This window comes from Macroventuria anomochaeta (assembly GCF_010093625.1).
Source record: "Macroventuria anomochaeta strain CBS 525.71 unplaced genomic scaffold BU25scaffold_12, whole genome shotgun sequence".
Lineage (NCBI taxonomy): Eukaryota > Fungi > Ascomycota > Dothideomycetes > Pleosporales > Didymellaceae > Macroventuria > Macroventuria anomochaeta.
Window position 1 is genome coordinate 390,725 of NW_022985373.1, and position 19,221 is coordinate 409,945.

General features: G+C 52.6%; 9 protein-coding genes across 9 annotated transcripts; 5 read left to right on the forward strand and 4 right to left on the reverse strand.

The window, feature by feature from the left end:
• Positions 1 to 369: 369 nt before the first annotated feature.
• Positions 370 to 1,847, reverse strand: BU25DRAFT_365613 (sucrase/ferredoxin domain-containing protein). Its single transcript, XM_033703821.1, has 2 exons — positions 1,291 to 1,847; positions 370 to 1,238 (listed from the first exon to the last, which is right to left on the reverse strand). Exons 1-2 carry the CDS (start codon positions 1,693 to 1,695, stop codon positions 420 to 422), a joined length of 1,224 nt encoding a protein of 407 aa, XP_033562931.1. The 5' UTR covers positions 1,696 to 1,847; the 3' UTR covers positions 370 to 419.
• A 537-nt stretch (positions 1,848 to 2,384) lies between these two features.
• Positions 2,385 to 3,209, forward strand: BU25DRAFT_325570 (uncharacterized protein; the record flags this gene model as incomplete). Its single annotated transcript, XM_033702285.1, has 1 exon — positions 2,385 to 3,209. A coding segment is annotated over one exon (825 nt), but the record flags the coding sequence as incomplete, so codon positions are not given.
• A 1,045-nt stretch (positions 3,210 to 4,254) lies between these two features.
• Positions 4,255 to 6,827, forward strand: BU25DRAFT_390591 (tyrosinase; the record flags this gene model as incomplete). The annotated part of the gene is made up of 3 exons (XM_033704574.1): positions 4,255 to 4,537; positions 4,584 to 4,984; positions 5,038 to 6,827. The coding sequence occupies 3 exons, from the start codon at positions 4,255 to 4,257 to the stop codon at positions 6,511 to 6,513; spliced, it is 2,160 nt and encodes a 719-aa protein (XP_033562933.1). The 3' UTR covers positions 6,514 to 6,827.
• A 480-nt stretch (positions 6,828 to 7,307) lies between these two features.
• BU25DRAFT_430566 (Zn-dependent exopeptidase) lies at positions 7,308 to 8,368 on the forward strand (the record flags this gene model as incomplete). The annotated part of the gene is made up of 5 exons (XM_033708611.1): positions 7,308 to 7,560; positions 7,647 to 7,873; positions 7,925 to 8,035; positions 8,089 to 8,102; positions 8,185 to 8,368. 5 exons carry the CDS (start codon positions 7,308 to 7,310, stop codon positions 8,366 to 8,368), a joined length of 789 nt encoding a protein of 262 aa, XP_033562934.1.
• A 2,635-nt stretch (positions 8,369 to 11,003) lies between these two features.
• Positions 11,004 to 12,270, forward strand: BU25DRAFT_338529 (aquaporin; the record flags this gene model as incomplete). Its single annotated transcript, XM_033702732.1, has 3 exons — positions 11,004 to 11,425; positions 11,478 to 11,839; positions 11,891 to 12,270. The coding sequence occupies 3 exons, from the start codon at positions 11,004 to 11,006 to the stop codon at positions 12,268 to 12,270; spliced, it is 1,164 nt and encodes a 387-aa protein (XP_033562935.1).
• A 246-nt stretch (positions 12,271 to 12,516) lies between these two features.
• Positions 12,517 to 13,645, reverse strand: BU25DRAFT_365626 (DUF1014-domain-containing protein). Its single transcript, XM_033703822.1, has 2 exons — positions 13,324 to 13,645; positions 12,517 to 13,274 (listed from the first exon to the last, which is right to left on the reverse strand). The coding sequence occupies exons 1-2, from the start codon at positions 13,491 to 13,493 to the stop codon at positions 12,773 to 12,775; spliced, it is 672 nt and encodes a 223-aa protein (XP_033562936.1). The 5' UTR covers positions 13,494 to 13,645; the 3' UTR covers positions 12,517 to 12,772.
• Positions 13,646 to 13,871: 226 nt separating this feature from the next.
• Positions 13,872 to 17,286, reverse strand: BU25DRAFT_390601 (uncharacterized protein). Its single transcript, XM_033704575.1, has 2 exons — positions 14,212 to 17,286; positions 13,872 to 14,158 (listed from the first exon to the last, which is right to left on the reverse strand). Exons 1-2 carry the CDS (start codon positions 17,113 to 17,115, stop codon positions 14,051 to 14,053), a joined length of 3,012 nt encoding a protein of 1,003 aa, XP_033562937.1. The 5' UTR covers positions 17,116 to 17,286; the 3' UTR covers positions 13,872 to 14,050.
• Positions 17,287 to 17,475: 189 nt separating this feature from the next.
• BU25DRAFT_409777 (arylamine N-acetyltransferase 1) lies at positions 17,476 to 18,645 on the forward strand. The gene has a single exon (XM_033706131.1). The coding sequence runs from the start codon at positions 17,707 to 17,709 to the stop codon at positions 18,637 to 18,639; it is 933 nt and encodes a 310-aa protein (XP_033562938.1). The 5' UTR covers positions 17,476 to 17,706; the 3' UTR covers positions 18,640 to 18,645.
• BU25DRAFT_409778 (uncharacterized protein) lies at positions 18,584 to 19,218 on the reverse strand. Its single transcript, XM_033706132.1, has 4 exons — positions 19,151 to 19,218; positions 18,999 to 19,095; positions 18,797 to 18,891; positions 18,584 to 18,747 (listed from the first exon to the last, which is right to left on the reverse strand). Exons 1-4 carry the CDS (start codon positions 19,196 to 19,198, stop codon positions 18,727 to 18,729), a joined length of 261 nt encoding a protein of 86 aa, XP_033562939.1. The 5' UTR covers positions 19,199 to 19,218; the 3' UTR covers positions 18,584 to 18,726.
• Positions 19,219 to 19,221: the final 3 nt, after the last annotated feature.

A 19,221-nucleotide genomic window follows, 5' to 3' on the forward strand; every position in this document is an offset into this window, starting at 1 on the left:
AATTGTCCAGATGCGTGGAGAAGCTACGTTGGAGGTTGACGCCGGACTGCCCACCTCGCCTGTGTCAGGGTCGATGTAGGGTAGTTCGCTCGTCCCGTAGTCGCTTCTGACAAAGCTGGAGGAGATAGAAGCGATCCGAAGCTTTTGCCGAAAAAAAAAAAAGCTTGGCAGAGAAGTGCGACTTGCGAGAAGTTTGTCAATAGCTATGGTAGGTCAAGATCGGTTCTCAACGCGATTTTGTCTTGATCGGTCTTGTAAGTTGAACACGGTCGACAACCGTGTAAACAAGGTCGAGGTTCGGTGCGGGGTACTTATTGTCAGGGCATGCGTGGAACAAAGTAGAAAATGTGCTCGATCTTAGCAGGAGTGCTCGATGTTCAGGGCTGACAGTTGTATTATCGCAAAGGCACAGGTGAACATCACCAGCTTGTCAATTGCTTCGATCGATCGAATCCACCTCTTAGCTGCCTCTCAGGCTTAACCACCTTACCCTGCAGGATGGTGTATCTAATGATGTTTTCGCAATCCTCTGGTCGAACGCGTGCCAGCCATATGCACTGGGCAGCTTCGCCATCGCTCTCCGCTTGTTGCTCCGTGTTCGCGTCTAGAACCACCTCATGACCTTTGTCTGACTCGATCTTGAGCTCTTCCAATGCCTCCTGGACCCCATTGGCGTGGCCGTTGGCCTCGTTCGGATGCTCTACTGTCGACGAGTGTCGATAGACCATCACATTGGCTGAGAACTTGTGTCCTCCAACGTGACTTATGAAATATATTCCTACACCACCAGGTCGCTCATCGTGCAGATCTCGGTAAAGACCCAGTGGCCGCAAATGCCGCTCGAACTCGCGTCGCAGCAGTGGCGCAGACTGACCGCAGCGCGCATCACGAGTCTTCTGACTACACAGAAGGATCAGATACTTGTGCGGACACGGTCGCGCCCTCAACTCCGAATTCGTGGATATCGTATGCGGTATCGTGGTCTCTGCAGCTTTCGATGCTAGATCTGTGGAGGACGAGCCTTCTGAGGGTACTGTCGACGGCTGCGAGGATGTGATGGGTTTGCGATGTAGCGGCGAGTCATTCGTTGGGCTTCGATCTACATAGCTGGTGATGAGATCGGGGACGTTAGCAGGTGTAACGTTATCGATTAAATGCCATGACGGTAGCAGCAACACCATCGAGCTGGTGTCTGAGTGATTAGGTACAGGCATGTCGGAGGCGGACAACATGAGTTTCTAGTGACAGTTAGTATTGCGAATGTTCTATTAGTAACATTTTGTTACTCACCCCATTGCTGGGCTTCACGTTCCCTCTGTCAACCGCCTCCATGATGCTCCCCTTCTCATCCGCAACATCTCGCACCCAATCCGTCTTCCCGGTTGCGACAATCAGATGTGTCTGCCATCCCTTCACATGACCGTACAGCTCTTCCGTCTCGTCGATCTCAAATTTGCGCGGGTACTTGATCGTGCATGTTGCGCAGTCGTGTAAACAGTCGTCACCGTCTATCGTGGGGTCGGTGGTGGGGAATAGATCCTCCGTCTTTCGAGCTTTGGAGAATTCGCCATCTTTCTTCAGCGTTGGCACCTCAGACGACGACAACGTCGAAGAGAGCTTGTAGGCGAAGTTTTTAAGTGTTGCAGTCATTCTGTATGCGTTTAGAGGCTTGTGGGTCGGCTTAGGAGGCGCCATCGTTGATATTCAGGCCTGAGATTTTGTAATCAGATTAGATCGCCAAGACTTGACGCGGAAAGTGAGAGCGATGACGATATCTCAACGCGCCAACTCAACGTGGAGGTATCTAGAGAATCTCTAGAGGCAGCACGACAGAAAGGAAGTTCCGAAGAGATGAAAGCATGACTGCTGATATCTCCGCTCTTATTGCATCCCCATGCTGATGCCTTCGGTGAATTGTAGGGGCCGATAGAAGAAAAGAGCAACGGTACTCGGACATTGCATCTTCTCCGAACTCAACACCGAACTCTTTCACTCCACTCTGCTCCCTTTCTCAACGCAGCTGATTGGCTCACAAACACTTGCAGAAGCACTTCTAGCCAATGAGGCTCAAGCTGTTGAATGGCGCACCGCTTTGCGAACATCTCGACTTCAGCGACAGCACCCTTCTCGAACTTGCCAAATGCAACGGCTTTGATGTGAAAGAATGGCATGGCCAGTCTACCGAAGAACAGGCTGCGTTAAGGTGGCGAGTCATCAGACTCAAGAACGCCCGTCTTCGCACAGGATGGTCGCAGCCTCATCTCCCTGGGACCGGCCTGCAGGGTGCTCATGACAACCATTCCTTCACGATACCAGGCGTCGAAGAGTCTTCTGCATTGCCTGAGTATGACACCACCAACCTCGACGCCACGCTTACGCTTGACGATGAGGCTTCTGCAGCGGATGATTACCTCCAGCACTCCCTTCTCTTTCACGATACGTTGCTGTCTTCACAGGTTGTCCAAGATAGGGCTGTGGACAACACAGTGACATCCTCATCGTTTTTGACGACCTCCTTCGGTACGACCGCATCAGGATTTAGCAGCCCCTCTCCGGTCGACAGCCACGTACTCGTTTTGCAGGTACCATCCGCAATGGCTGTGACGACTCTCGGATCGTTACCTAGTGCGCAGCATCTGCGCTCCATATACCCTCAGACACCCACGCCGAATTTTCTCTGTGCTCTTATGACTACGCCCGAGCGACGCGAAGTGTTCGTGCGCAAGGGTGGTTACAAGATGGACTTGTGGGAGGTTACTGTGGGAGATGACACACGCTCAAACTTCAAAGTAACATTTTGGTTACGTCCACCTCGCGACTCGAACAACGAACAAAATCATGCGCAAGTTCAGCTTCTGCACACCTTGGAGCATCTCCAAGTCGGCAACATCATACTTCTACGCAACATAGCACTCACCTCTTTCCGCGATATCGTATACGGGCAATCACTAAACACCGCGATTACTAGAGCCAGGACATGGGTGGATGTGCTGATGAAGAGTAACGGGATGTCCGCCGCGGAAGTTGGCGGGCTGCCAGCATCAGTGGTTGAGTCGTTCGTGAGAGTCAAGAGATGGGCGAGATCACACGTTGCTGGAGATACAGATAATGTGAGGAAGAGAAAAGGTGGCCCTTCAAGACCGGGCAATGCTGCAAAGCAATCGCTCACAAGCTCTGCGCGAGATAAAGACTTACCGCCAGACACAATGGAGGCTGCCTAAGATTCTTGTACTGGAAAACTGCACAAGCTCCGCGGGCATGTAATCGAAAGACGTGCTGACATCTTGCGCAATACTGCATAACCAGCAGTGGAGTGTTTCATCCCTCAATCCTACTCAGACCTACCTACACCAACTTCAACAACGAACTCCACGGCGAGGCTCATCGAATATCACTCGGCAGCAACCGAAAGCTATGGAGCTCTCTCTTGTAGGGTCCGCCTCATCCATTTTTCAGCCCGTCGGAAATGGCAGTGGCTTGTCAATCTGTTTGGGACAACACGAGATGCTTGGTGGTGTCGCACCAGCGAAAAGTGGTCCGTGCCACACTCCTTACATCTCACAGCATGCAACAACACACATCTGATCACACTCTATCGAACATCATGGTCGTGGCTCAGATTCGTGAGTGTTTTGTTATGAATTATGATGGAGCCTGGAAGTTTTTGGCCTTATCGAACATTCTACTAACGACCAACGATCTCTCGAAGACACTTTACGCAAGCCATCACAACTATACTGTCACAGTAACGACAGTGTTATGGACATAACTCTTACTACTGTTCATGTGTGCTGAGAGTATCTGGAGAAGGCAAGACTAGAGAATGACGGTGGCGCCATGAAACGCCTTTCCCCATTGGCCGCGTCCTTGTGCTTCTCTCGCCCACGAGGAAGTTTATGCGCGAGAAACTAAACATGTCTCGAGTATCAGCATGCCTACAGGGTCCCCTGTGACAGATTTGGCAGCCCCTCCACCATACCGACCTTCCGGATGATCTCTGCATGAAGTGACAACGGCATAGCCCGGTACACCAGACGTAGACAGCGGGGCAGTGGACATATGCGACTCCTCTTCATCTCGTTGGTCGCTTATATGTCCTGTTGCTCTGCTCTTTCGACCATCGCATCACGCACCCAGTTTGCCCAGTCTTTCGTTCAGTCCTTGTGACGTACATTCTTTTCTCTGCGCCAAAGTCGCACATTCGCTTCTCTTTGATCTCGATTGATCAGTTTCATTCTTTACCGGCTGGCCACGATGAAGTCTTTCGTTTCTTCTGTTGCAACTTTTTCCACTTTCCTTTCTTTACTAGCGATTACGCAAGCCGTATCCAACTCCACCGATGGCCCGTCATGCGGAGTTGCTAAGGCAGACGACAGCTACTTCAGCGTTGTTGGAGTGCAGGGGACCGGAGTGCATCCAAGACAGGAGCTGCGCGAGCTCGAGAAGGACACTGAAACGTGGAACATCTTCTTGCAAGCTTTCGCTCGATTCCAGGCTATGGACCAAGGTGAAAAGGTGTCTTACTACAAAGTCGCGGGTATGATCATATGTGCCTCACGCTTTGATGGGACTAACACTACCAGGGATACACGGAGTTCCATTCGGGCAATGGGACGGTGTGACGGGCGTAGAAGGTCAAGAAATGATGGGCTACTGCCCTCATGTGAGCAACATGTTTGGTCCCTGGCATAGGCCTTACCTTGCCCTTTTTGAACAGGTCCTCCACGACCGTGCTGTCGAGATCGCCAAGGAGCACCCGGCAGGCTCGACTCGGGACAAGGCCATGGCGATAGCTGACAAAGTCCGCCTGCCGTACTGGGACTGGGCAATGGATCCACCAAACAGCGACGAAGGATGCATGCCTGCCAGTCTTCGTCGCCCAACAGCTACTGTTACTTTCCCGAACGGAACGATGGGTAACATTCCCAACCCTCTGTACCGTTATGATTTTCATCCTTTGGACTATGATGATTTTGCACCTTTGGTACGTACATCATCTTTCTAATTTCAGGCATGCTGTATCTAACAATGCTACAGAGCGAGTTTCAGTTTAAAAACTGGAATCACACGATCCGCTTTCCGGTCGATGGGTTTGCTCTCAATGCCACCAGCCGTAATGATGCAGCGAACGAGCGCATTGGCAAACAACAGCCGAACAACCGTGACATGCTCTACAAGCTACTCACGATGTATCAACCGTTCAACCAGGTCAGCAACAAGGCCAATGGTGGAACTATTGGAAACTTCGAAACGCTCCATGATGGTCTCCACAATGCTTTCGGGCTTGGTCACATGGGTATCGTCGAAGTCTCGGCGTTCGACCCTGTCTTCTGGTTCCACCACGCGAACATGGATCGCATCTTTGCGTTGTACCAGTACAGGTACCCTGACACCTGGGTTGAGGATGCAGCACAGGCTAAGGGCACTTTCACGGTCGCCAAAGGTGCCATCGAGGGTCCTGCGTCGCCTCTTGCCCCGTTCCACATGAACGCTCTTGGTGACATGTGGACTTCAACCACTTCTCGCAACTGGACATCGTTTGGCTACACCTACCCTGAACTCATGTCGGACCCCTCCAATCAGACCTTCACCTCGACCCTCAACAAGCTCTACAAGCCGGCAACTCAAGGCTTGAACAGCACAAATTCGACGGTCCCGGCACCCGGCAACAGTATCGGCAATAACGGTACCACGAACAGCACCACAAAGGCGACAGACTGGCTATGTGAAGTCAAGATGCCCACAGACATCCAGATCTCCTACTCTGTCCGCGCATTCTTGGGCGAACCGGATGCTGACCCGAAGAACTGGCCCACGGACCCGAACTATGTTGGTCAACTCGCCTCAATGTCTTCGCCTCGCATGAACTCAGACGTAATTGTCACGGGTAACATCGTGCTAACCGAAAGATTGGCACAGAAGCACCAGTCAGGAGAACTGAAGAGCTTGGACAAGGAAGAAGTTGCAGCCTATCTGAAGGCCAACTTCAGCTGGCGCATCCAAGCTTTGGACTATAGCGAGATTCCACGCAACAATCCACCTGCCGGTCTCAATGTCACCGTATTCAACGTCCCAGTCTCGATTCCGGAGTCGGACGATGAAGTTCCTACCTGGGATGGCGATGTCGAGTACAACCACGATATTGAGGGTAACCCTCCAGTCTACAACGGTCCCGGTCCCGATGGCACCAACTCCACCACTCCCGCCGGTGAAGTCGCTGGACATTTCGACTCCTCATCTGGCGAATGGGTGTGGAACAACGCCACTGAATCTGCCGCCAGTTCAGCTGGTGGTCAGGGCGGAACAAAGATTGTGCAGGAGACGGAGCTGGTTACGCAGTACATCACTGTTGGCGCTGATGTCACTCCAACACCTGAGGTAAAGCCTTCGACTACCACCGTACCTGCGATCGTCGAGAAGGCTTCTTCGACACCGGTCAACATCGGCACTCGTACCAAATTCGTGACTTCGGTCATCATTGGGTACGCGACTGTGCTGCCTGGTAAGAACTAAGCAGCAACATTCCATCATTCGCACGATTTTCGTGCACCATTCGTTTCCTGTACATTCTCCGTGCTCTCCCGTAGTCGTTCTCTTATTTTCCTGAGGTGGCACTTCTGTTTGTTGGTTTTTTGCTTCGAGTTAAGCAGGCACGAAGGTGGCTCAGCGCTGGTCCTGAGCCCACCGATCCATGAGACCACGAAAATGGCAAGAAGGCGTATGGATAACGCGCATGGCGTCCGTAGGAGGTTGGAGACCTGGGGAAGAACGTTCCTACATTTGTCACTCTTTACAACCAAGATAGGCTCCTAGCTCCGACCAGCATGACTGTTGCTTCCTATTCCTTTGTGCTGAAAACATTCTTGAGCAAAACTCGGTGCATGATTTATGACAGTTTGTGGTCACTAACAAACACTAGAATGACAATAGGCTCATTTGCAAGCTATCCAGAAAGTCAACCATGGCTCAGCCAGAGAACATCATCGACTGAATTATATAAGAATATGAATTGGACGCGAAAGCCCTTTATTTCACTTTCTCGAACACAAATTCTTGCTGCGCCTTTCTCGCTAACACAAAGTTCCAGTCAACTTTCGCACTCGCGTTATTAGCGTCAACTGCGCTTGCTCTCACCATACCTAGAGAAGCTACCATAGCCACAAGAGAACAACTCTGCAACCTCGAGCTCGCACCAGGCTAGACCAAGCACATCACAGAAGCCGAAAAATGGGATCTCCGCAAAGTAAGTCCCCTAAAGGCACCCCGTATGGCTTCACACTAAAACTTTCCAGGCTGGCGTGCACTTCATGGACATCACACAATATCCTGACCTCCGTGCCCACGCTCAGGCTCAAATGTGCAGAAATGCGACAGCAGTCACCTTCCCCTCCGCGGTTTCCCACCAAGCTAGCGTTACACCTCTGCTCTCTCAACTCAACATGACAATTATGGAAACCGAACTCACAACCTTCTCCGCCTTCTATAACCGGTACTACAAAAGCGCATACAGAAGGCAGGCACCCGAATGGCTCTTCACCCAAGTTCAAGACACCATCATTGGTCCAACGCAACGGCCACTAGCGCACGATCTTACATCTATGCAAACTGGACGCTGAATTTCATCATTGCAACAATGCCTGGAAAAGGCAACGATACGATCATCACCAGCGCACACCTCAACAGCCTTAACCTTCACGATCCCATGCACGGCCGCGCACCTGGTGCTGACGATGACGGCAGCGGGACATTTGGCATCCTCGAAGCGCTGCGGGTCTTGGTTATGAATGAGAGAGTTAAGAATGAGGAAGCGGAGAATACGATTGAGTTTTATTGGTATGCTGCTGAGGCGAGTGGGTTGTTTGGGCTTCAGGCTGTGTTTGAGGAGTATGCAGGGTAGGGGAGGGGGGCGAGAGGGATATTGCAGGTGGATATGGTTGAGTATGTGGATTCGGATTTCAAGGCTGAGGAGAGCTTTGGAGTAGTTGTTGACTTCGTAAATGATGGGCTTACGGAATTCGCCAAGATTATTTCTGCAGTAAGTCGTTGGCGCTAGTTGCTATTAATGAAGATAGAGCTGACGACCGCCAGTATTGCACCATCCCGTACATCTAGACAGAATGCGAGTGCCTCGAGGGCAGGATAACCGTCTGCGTTTGTCATTGATTCGGCGATTGGAGACACAAGTGGAGATATCCACTCTCCTCACAATAAGGTGGATGAGCTTAGCTTCAGCCATATGCTTGAGCACGGGAAAATGGCGGTCGAGTTTGCGTATGAGTTGTTGGGTTTACTTCTGATTTGTAAATCAATCCCATCTCATGGCCAAGGGTTAATGCGCCAGTTCAAGTGTGAGATACAGGTCATGTAGATGGTGGCATTTCAAGGGAAGCCATTTGAGTTTCATTCCATATTATCGGACCATATGATACCCATTGCTATAGCCATCATCTTTCTTAACCCGCCCAGGGCTACCGCCATGTCGATCACACTTCCAATCCACTTCTCGCTTGTGATGTGAGTTTTCATCGCAAGACTTGTCTGGAGGAGCATGGTCGCAGATCCACAGCGGGCTGTCCTTGATGCAGCCGCAGCGGTATATGGTTTTCGTGTATGTACACATGTCGAGATATTAGTTTGGGGAGCGAGTTTTTGCTAGTTAGTGCTGTCTAGCTTTTATTGTAGTGTTGTTGGTGTAATATTTGGTTTTATGGGATGGACTGTGGGACTACCAAGAGCGTTAAGTATATCGATGTGATTGTCATTGTACGTTCAAACTGAAGAACGATGTACCTGATACGCCTTTATACAGACTTGTCGCATGCCTTTGAACAGTCCTCAGTACACGTAGCTATCGAGTGCTTGTTATTCAACAAAGCGGAGAATACTGTATTGTGCCCGAGATGTCATAAGATCGGTGCGTTATCATTTGGCGCTGCGCGACTAAAGCTGCACACGTTGCCTACACGCCCGTACGCTGGATTATAGTAGCCTGGTGCATTGATCTTCTGCATCGCTCAAATTTTAAGGTGCAGGTGGAAGCACACAGGCGAGCGCTCGCACGATCAGAACGATTGAACAAACACAGCGTCCAAGTGAAAGCGTCCCGGTGCAGCAAAAAGAAGGAAAGGCGCCTTCCACACCGCGCTTCGAACCCAGGCTACTCATCTCAAGGACATACAAATCAGCAAAAAGGTGCAGTCGGTAGATGCAACTCTGGCTGCGAGCGCTGTGCCATACTGTACCGATCATCCCCAGCCCCACGATCTAGTCAATTGGATTTTTGCGTATGTTGTTGAAACACAGCGACCAAGACCGACTCTGCCCTAAGGCAGGATCGTGCTGATGATCAGGTACTAGGAGTGTCGAATGTTGCGCTATATATTTCGAAAGAAATTGCGAGTGCATCTCCAGATGCAGAAAGAGACCTGGTGAAGGCGAGTGTATGTAGGCGCTGGTGCCGCTCGTTCAGAGGTGAAGGCCGCGCGGTGGAGAGTCGATACCGGACTTTTCAGCGCATGGCACTGCGATGCAACGCACAAACGGGCTAAAGGCGATAGGCCAGCTTGGCAACAACTTCCGGATACCGTCATTCACCCATGTGAGGACAGCGTATGTTCTTGCAACTTGGCCATCTACAAAGTGGAATGGTCTTAGGCGACGCACTCGAGAATGTCAGTCACTGCAGATCTTAAATGTATTTTTCTGTAAAGGCTCCAAGAATTTCTTGTTGCATCGCGCCCATGCGTGCACGATGATTACCTTTCGAGGTACTGGAATAGGCATCCTCATTCTGCAGTAATGGCTCCACGGGCCTGAAGCTGTCAACGATATGCGCATCGAGAGAGTGGGAATGCGGCCTGGTCGGTGTTGTCTGCCATTTCGGTACTGGTGGAGGCATTGTCTTGCAGGAGTATTGAGTGGCAGTAGCAGACCACCACTGATGTCCATGGGTACGTGCAGGCGTTGGGTGGCTGGCAAATTGAAACCATAAAACAGAGGAGGTGGAATTTCCGGTAGTGCGCGTCCAGCAGGATAGGCTGCCTTTATAGATGCTGGCCGAGAGGTCAAAGCGCATCTGCTGTGAAGACCGCAAATTTGCTGCGTAAGGGTCATTGATCGCTGGTACTGAACCCTGGAGGCCTAGCAGGAGGCAAGACGGCCACAACTACAAAAAAATCCTCCTCTTTCTCGTATCGTGATCAGTGGCTTTATTGTAGGGAGAGCAAGTTGTATGAAAATTCAAGGCTAGGGACAGCCAGGGAGTGAGGTGTGAAGGTTGAAGTTGCATCAAAGTTCGCGCTTCGGCAAGTGTCCATTGACGCGTCACACGATCCCCTATCAGGCATCGCTTCTCCCAATGCCAGCCGCGCATCAAGCTGCACCCCACAGCAGCTCCACGGGCTCTCCACAATAACACTGGGGATCGTGTCCAACTTCTGAATGACTTCATTCTTCCACTACAATGAAGCTCTGTATACTTCGATCAGTGTCTGTTCATCACCTCGTACAATGCCATACACCCAGGAAGAGATGACGGGAGCATTGATTGTCAAGCAGCTCGGGACATGTGGCCGCCGGGAATGATTCCACATCCGTTAGATTCGACGTCATTTTGCGTACTTGACAGCTCCAGTGACAGAACGCCCAAGCGAACCCCGCGTTTGTTTACCCCGGACGTGAGCATTCTATTCGAAGGTCATTAACAATGGCCTCCAATAGCGTCCATGCTGTGCCAGACGGTCAGCCAGTGACGTACGCCTGGAACACCTCGGAGTGAGCAGCTCGTGCTCTTTAAGCTTAAGGAGCTGCGATGGCGTCTGTCAATTCGATTGCCTTCGAGGCTCTGTCTGCACTAAAATAGGCGTACGGCCGCTGTGATGTTTATCTTCCTCGAACTCATATTAATCTCCAGTATCAACAAGGACACGATTACCTTGAATTGAACGGTCCTGTAACGACATACGAACAGAACAATGGAGACAAGCTCTCAAAACGCAGGTCCAATGGCCCAAGGACCATCGCGGACATCCGCGGCATCACCATCCTCACTTTCTCACGACTGGGCTGGCGATCAGAACGGCAAGAACCTCAGCTACACATCCTCTACACAGCCATTGACGCAAGCTCGCACCGAGCACTCCAACAATTCGACAGACCGCACATCATCGAGCCTAACCCATTCTCGCTCGATTATCGGCCTCCACCCAGACGCTCCCATCGATGAAGAGCATGACCACGGGCCAGCCTCCGAACTTCTGTGGTCACGTATACGCGCCGTATTGCGAGAGCCGCTCGCTGAGTTCTGGGGTGTGGCGATCATGGTGATGTTTGGAGATGGCTCAGTGGCACAAGTCTTACTCAGTACTGGCCAGGAGACAGCACCAGGTGGGAACGGGTTTGGCTCCTATCAATCGATCAACTGGGGGTATGTAATCTTTTTCCCCTTCCTATCTGTTCACTCACTGACACCCTCATAGCTGGGGCCTCGGCGTCATGCTAGGAATCTACGTCGCCGGTGACTCCGGCGCGTATCTCAACCCAGCGATAACATTCTGCAACTGTCTTTTCCGGCAGCTCCCCTGGCGACGTTTCCCCATCTACTTCATCGCGCAAATTCTCGGCGGCTTCACCGGCTCCGGCATCGTCTACGCAAACTACATCTCCGCCATCGACTACTTCGAGGGCCACAATCTCCGCACCGTTCCTCCCGCGCCGAACGCGACGGCCGGGATATTCTGCACGTACCCGCAGGCGTTTGTGACGAAGACGAGCCAGTTCTTTAGCGAGTTTATTGCAAGTGCGCTGTTGATGTTCGTTATTTTTGCGTTGAAGGATCCAAGTCTGTATCCTCCCCCCAGTGAACAGGGCTAAAGCTGACAGATTGTGGCAGGCAACAACGGCGTCCCCAAATCAGACAAATGGTTCCCGCTCTGCCTCTTCTTCCTCATCTTCGGCCTGGGATCCTGCTTCGGCTGGCAAACGGGCTACGCGATCAACATCGCTCGAGACTTTGGTCCGCGCCTCATGAGTTATGCCGTCGGCTACGGGCCCCAAGTCTGGTCTGCGGGCGGTTACTACTTCTGGATACCGATGGTTGCGCCGTTCTTGGGCTGCACGTTTGGAGGGTTCTTGTATGATGTGTTTATCTACACGGGGCCGAGTCCGGTGAATACGCCGTATTTGGGACTGAAGCAGATATTGTGGCCGAGAGAGGCGGCGAGGGCGAGGAGAGAGCATAGGAGGAGGGAGAAGGAAGAGGGTATTGTGTGACGGACACATGAGAGTCGCGAACACGTAGCTTGGAGACGTACTCAAAGACCTGAATTGAACACCCCCCCTGCCATTGCCGTCAAGATTGCCAGTATGCAGCTGTCAACATGGCCAAACCTGTAACCCCAAATCTAAGTCAGGAAGTGCTCAGCACCATGAGCATCGCCACAATCGGCGGGGCCGCAATATTCGCTTTTGAGGTGACACCTCTCGCCGATGAAGGCATCCAACGCATCGAAACGCAGTGAGAACAATATGATGAATTGTATGCAAAAGCGCACTCTTCTATAGAAACCCAGTACCTGACATACGTGAACTGCAAATGCAGCGAGCGCCACCACTACTTGTAGCGTACCCTGTCGTACTTCAGCCCTTTATCATCCATTTCGCATGAACCATTTGGCATATCCCAACGAGACCGGCGTACTCTCTACTCCGACTCCGAATCCGTCTCTGTGATACACACGGCCTGATCCTCGACTCCGGTCGACTCAACAAACTCCTAGTTACCACCCAACCTCCTCTCCTTCTCGCCCTTGACGCTCTCCCTGATCGTCGCCATGTCATCTCGTGTAGCGTTGTAGGACGCGTTGACCTGGTTGAACGGATTGTCCGGGTGTTTCTCAAACTCCTTCCGGATCTGGTCGATCTTCTGCTGCCGTCTGAGGCCCTTCTCGTCCTTCATCTCGTCCAGCCGCCGCTCCTCGAACGCCGCGTACGCCGCCTTGAATCTGCGCTCCGGGTGGCGGTCCAGCTTGTCTTTGTTGTCGGATGTGATGTCGAGAGCATCGAGCGCGTTGTCGATGCCCGATGCGTTGAGCGCGGACGGCTTGTCGAAGGAGCCCAGTGCGGAATCGATGCCCCGGCCTGAAGGTTTCTTTTCTGCTTTCTTTGCGCCGGCGCCCTTGGGCTTCGAGGGCAGGGAGGCTTCTTCTTCGGCGAGTAGGGCGGCTTTTTCGGCTTTCTTGCGCGCGGCTTCTGCGGCTTTTTCGGCGGCGGCGTCGCTGTGATGAGGTTAGTGAGTAGTGTGACGTAGGGGGTGGGTGAACGTACGCCTTAGCATTTGACTTTGCGCCCTTCTCCCAGTTGGCTGATTCTGCTTGATCTTCCTTTGCCTGCACTGCAGCTTTCTTTGCGTTGGCAGCGTCGGCTTTGCGCGCCTGGCCTTGGGCCTTTTTGCTGCCCAGGTTGTCGCCTCCTCCGCCGCCCTTTCCTTTGGCCATGGTTACTGTGGCGCGCGAGCTGCAGGATGAGAAAGAGGTCTGGTGGTTGCAAGACGAGAGCAAGCGTGCTTGTAGTGGCGTGTTGAAGCTGTTGTCGTGGTTGAGTCAAAGTTTGGAAGCTGCCGTTGACAGCTGCCTGCGGGACCGGCGAGGCGGCGGGGCAGTACTTGCGTCACAAGCTGCAAGCCAGGGTCTGAAATTTAGCTTCGACAGGGGTCTGCATTCACGCTTCCTTCCCCTTCACGTGCCGGCGCTCATCACCAGGTACAACGTTAAAATATTGTTTTTTTTTGGGTGAGGGCTTCTAGCCTAAGTTGTGGAGACAACAGCTCTAATTTCAATAATACTCTATTACTTCATATAACATTAGTCTATGCTCATGCACCATAACTGCAGAGTCTATCGTCCTTTTGCATGCTTGAATATGGTGAACGCCTAGCTACATGATGCGACGCAAGATGCAAAGCGCGAAGGGGTATATAAAAATACAAATGCCGAATTAGAAAGCATCATGGCGTCAAGGCCGTGAACATGTTGTTGAGATTATAGAACGGTGATTATGTTTGCGTGGTCTGGCGGGACAGAGTCGGTCGTAGTGCAGGAGATGCATCTTTGCGCAGCTGGCGAACGACAGCTTCGAGCTTGCGACGCTCCTCTTGTTCGACCTAGATTCATGTTAGATACTAATCTCAATATGTCGGACAGTTCGAGTACTTGCCCTCAATGCCTTCAGCCCCTCAGCTGTTCGGTCTCTCATCATCTTCCTGAACTCATCTCGCATCATGCGAATGCTGGTAGCTCCCATATCGAGCTGTTGGCCGGAACCACCAGCTGGTGTACCTGGCGTACGAGCGCCAAGCCACTTGACCTTCTCGTCATTCAGATCGCGCTCCAATGCCTCTTTCTCGCTACGCAATCTATCAATCTGAGCCTCAAGGGTCTCGCGGTCCTTCTCGTTCTGGATAGCGTCGCGAGTGAGTGCTTCGTACTCGGTGGCCATGCCTAAAAGCTCGGCCTTTAGGTTGCGTTCGGACTGGCGAGCTTCCGCTTCGGACTGCGATGCTACGTCTTGCAATCTGCCGAGAGCCTCTAGTTCGGCAAGAAGGGACTGATTCTTTTCAGTGAGTTCATCGAGCTCTTTCTTGATAGCAGGGTTGGCGGCGGACTCCGCAGCGCGCTGTGAACGGCTGCCGTATGCGCCATCGAGCTCGGCCTTAGCGAAAGTGAGTTCGGTGGTCAGCCGAACGACCTCGCTTTCAAGGTTGCGGTATTCGTCCTCCTTGGCGTTAAGCGCGTTTGTCGCTTCGAGGGAGCGAGCCGACGCTGCTTCACTTTCTACTGTCGCAGCCTTGAGGGCAGTAACTAACTCATCGATCTTGGTCGCAGACTGCGCAAGCTCAGCTTGTCTTGCTGCAGCTTCGACACGAGAGTCGTCTTGCACCTCTTGAGCTTCCCTCAGCTGGGCCTCCAAAGCGACAGCTCGTTCCTGAGCATCCCGAATCTGGGCCTCGTAGCCCGCACTGCGGTCTTCGACCTCCCTGCTCTTCACGTTGTACAACGAAGTCACCGCTTCATTCTCCTCGCGCTCCTTCTCGAGCGCGGAGTTGCGTTCTTCGGCTTCCTGCAGCTGCTTCTGGTAGGCCACAGCACTCTGTTGTACATCCTTGAGTTGGTTCTCGTATGCAACAGCGCGGTCCTTTGACTCTTTGAGTTCCATATCGAATGTGGCGAGGCGTTCTTGCATGTTGACGAGTTGTGCCTCGAGACCTATGTTACGCTCTTGCGTGTCACGCATGGCCTGCGAGTCAGCCTGTATCTTCTGCTCGTCAAATTGACGGAGTTGCCCCATTGCACGCTCTAGCTCATCCTCCATTGTCTTCTTCTCAGATCTTGCGCTGAAGATCTGCTCATTAAGGCGCTGGAATTGTTCCTCCTTCTGGGCGTCCGACTTGTTGTTCAGTTCGCGCTGTTGCTTGATTTGGCGCAGAAGTACTGAATGTTTGTCCTTCATACCCATAGCACGACCGAACAGCCATTGCACCTTTGCAGAGAACGCTGGTAGCGAAAAGGACTCATTGGCATTGTAGTCCTCGTCAGGCGACAGTTCGTCACTGGCATCGGGGTCGTCAGCAAGCACACGGCGACGCTCTCGTTTTCGTTCACGGGCCTCCTCTTCGCCAGCTTGGATAATCTGCCAAAGGCCCATAAGCGTGGTCTCATACTTCTCGGTCTTCTCGGCGTCCTCATTGTCCGCTGGTCTCGAGCGCAACTCGTCTAATTGGTCGTTCAAGGAGTCCTGTATCTGTTCAAGATTGTACAGGGAGTCTTCCATGTAATTGAACTGATCGGCCTGCCCTCCTCCAGTGATGGGTGGTGGAGGCTGAATTGGCTCGGTGTTGTCAGGCTTAGACCTGCTCAATACGCCGTATAGCTGGTTGTTGATACCCTCAAGGCGTCCTTCAACTTCGCTCAAGCTGTGACGAGTCTTACTGCGGATGCTTGCAAGCTCAGCATTGGTGTCACGAAGTCCTTGGTCGAGGAAGTCGAGCTGACGATCTATACTTGAAGCATCTGGCGAAGCTCCGGATGACTGCGGCGGAAGAGCGTAATCCTCGTTGCGCTCAGGGTTGGCTTGCACAATGAGCTCCCTCAGACGGTCGTTTAGTTCTTCCAGACGTCGCCCCATGGTAGTCAGTGCCTGGTCCTGACGGTCGACGGACTGTGAGCGGTGGTGGGTCCCGTTCTGCAACGCCGTCATAAGACTGTCGAGGTTCTCCGGTGTCCTATAGAAGCTCCTGTCGTCGAATGCGTCCTCTCCATCATCGATGCCGTTGGCTCTGCCGACTTCGTACGTCTCAAGGCTGGCCGGGCTGTCTGGTCTTCCCATGCCGTTTTCTGACAGCTGGCCAAAGGCGCTGCGCTTATTGGGGCCTCGGTGTGTCAGCTGCAGTACAGCAGCCGTGTGCATGAGAAGCTGCATGTCAATCATACGCATTCGCGACTCGATCTCTAGCAGCTCCCTGATGAACTCCTCGACCTTCTTGTTGCTGGCTTCGAGGCCCTCCTGTGATTGCTCGTCGTACTCCTGCACCGCATTGCTGTCCTTGCTGCTCAGTCCTCTGCGATGTCCGTTCCCCTTCTTTGACGCCAGCCGAGTGAGCGAGCGCGTTGCATCGCGTATCTTGGTCTCAGACTCTAGCTTTCTCCTCACTGTTCCAAGCCGTGCGTCAAGTACCTTTTGCTCCTGCTTGAGTGCTTCCACCTCTTCGACGGTCAATATATCAAAGTACTGGCTGTCTCCTATCGCCGTCTCTACCAGCAGGTGCATTGCGACTGGGTCCGTGTTCATGACATCTGAGCTTCTCTTCCTCAAGTCGCGTGGTGTGTAGCCGCCATTTTCGCGCACAGTATCCCTGCGATCACCGAAGACATCTGGCGGAGGTATGAAGGCGCTGGCGCCAAATCGTGGGGAAATCTGGTAGGCCATAGGGAAGAAACTGGGGGACGGCGCTCCTAGCCCAGACGGGTAGTTCGAGCTCGGGGAAGGGAAGTCGTAGAGCGGGCGCGGACTGAGCATGCCGCCCTCATAGGGGTACTGCGTGCGCAAGCCATTGCTGGTCATGGTAGGCCCCGGTGGTCGTGGCAGCAGTTGGAAGCCCCGATGCGCGGGAGTGTGGATGCGCAGTGACAGTGTGTAGAGAGAGCGTAACGGGAATGTAGAGGAGCAGAGCTCGCGCAGCGGAGCGAGAGTAGCTGCTTACGGCGGGCAGAGCATAGCAGAAGTCATTTAATCAGGAGAAGCGCGCTATCCATTTGCAGGCGGAGCTGTTGTCTAATGTTTCTTTGAGGGCGGCTGCGGCAGCGCCCCTGTCAACATGTCAAGCCACGAATTCCAGGGGTTCAAATGGCCCGAACGCCGCGCGGGTATCAACTTGGCAAGCACGAGCTCCACAACGCCAGCCGATCTGCCTTCGTGTTGGTCGTCGTAGTGACGCCATCAAGTGTGGGCGTTTCATCAATCGCAGCTCTGACTCTGTCGCTCTGTATCTCGAAGCTGTGGATGCATAAACTTGCACTGTCGAAGGAATCGATTGTCTTCATCTTCACGTCAACCCACAAATCGAAAGGCCCGAACCGTCGATCCCCCAACCAAAATTGAAATTGGCAGACACGCACCTTACTTGCATTTCGATAACGTCCCTGCATCAGCGGAATGGTCTCCGAGCAACCAAGACCGACTTACTCCAGGGAGCAGATCTCGAAGTACTTCGAGCGTCTGAAGCTGCCGGAGAAGGACCAAAAGTATGACATTGCTGGGCTGAACCCTGAAGATGCCCTAAAGTACCTCACGCTGCTGCAAAAGTATCAGCTTGCTGCGATACCTTTCGAAAACTTGACGCTGCACTACTCAGCCCATCACTCAATCAATGTCCATCCTCAGGCCTTGTTCACGAAGATCGTCGGCGACAACAATGGCCGTGGAGGATACTGCATGGAGAACAATGCTCTATTTGGCACACTCCTGTTCTCACTCGGCTTCAACATCTACTCTGCTGGGGCTCGTGTCAACGATGGAGGGGTCTTGACAGGCTGGTCGCACATGGTCAACATAGTGACCATCGGGGAGTCGAAGTACCACGTTGATGTTGGCTTCGGTGGTAACGGCCCCATCGTACCAATGCCCCTGGATCGCTCAGATGTTGTCAAGGAGCACATCAAACCAGCCGCAACTCGTCTGCAATGGCGTAATGTGCCTGGAAATACCGACCCAACCCAGCGCCTCTGGGTATACCAGCATCGTCGGGACGAAGACAGTGAGTTCGCTATGATGTACTGCTTCACCGAGCTTGAGTTCCTCCCGAGTGACTACGTAGTCATGAACTACTTCACAAGCACAAGCAAACACGTCTTCTTTACTAGGACAATCGTCTTGGAAAAGAAGATTTTGGATGATGCTGGAGAGCTCGCGGGGCAGTTGATTATGAGTGACAAAGACCTCAAGTGGAGAATACATGGAAAGAAAGAGAAGCAAATCGAATTCGAAAGCGAGAAAGACCGTCTGGATGCCCTTGAGGAGCACCTTGGTATCCGTTTTAGTGAGGTTGAGAGGATGGGTATCCAGGGCTTGCCATCAGAAATCAAGTAGGACACAGCTTAGTATTTACAAAAGGAATTGTCATTGCTTGATTTGGATATGTAACATTGGCTTTCGTTGGATTGTCTCGCGCACTGCTTAGATGAATCGCTGCTCGCACTGTACATTTGTCAGTATTGTTCGTGCCTTCCTAGACTGATATACGCACCCTCCATGGGTTGTTGAGCTCGAAGCCTGCCGGTGCCTCGGCCTTGTCGGTCTGTCCTCGCATGAATCCGGTCAGACGACGGTCACGCTCCATCACTGCCGTGTGATCAGTATGTGGTGTCTAACATGAGGTCATCGTAGGAATATCGTACTTTGCTGCATGGCTGTTAGTAGAGCTCTCCCAAGCTTTCAAAGAATGCTACTCACCCTATCCCAAGCATCAATGCCTCGCCTGCCCCTCTTTCCTCCGTTCTGCATCTCCCTGAGCTTTCCAACAGACACGGCACTGAATGCGAAGAACTGCAGCGCTTCCGTTAGAGCGGTCCAGCGCGGCCAATTAGGGCGGTCAACGTACGCCGGTCATAATTGCGTATGGCAGCAAAGCCTCGAAAGGGACACCCATGATTGCGAGAGTGTCAGCGGTCG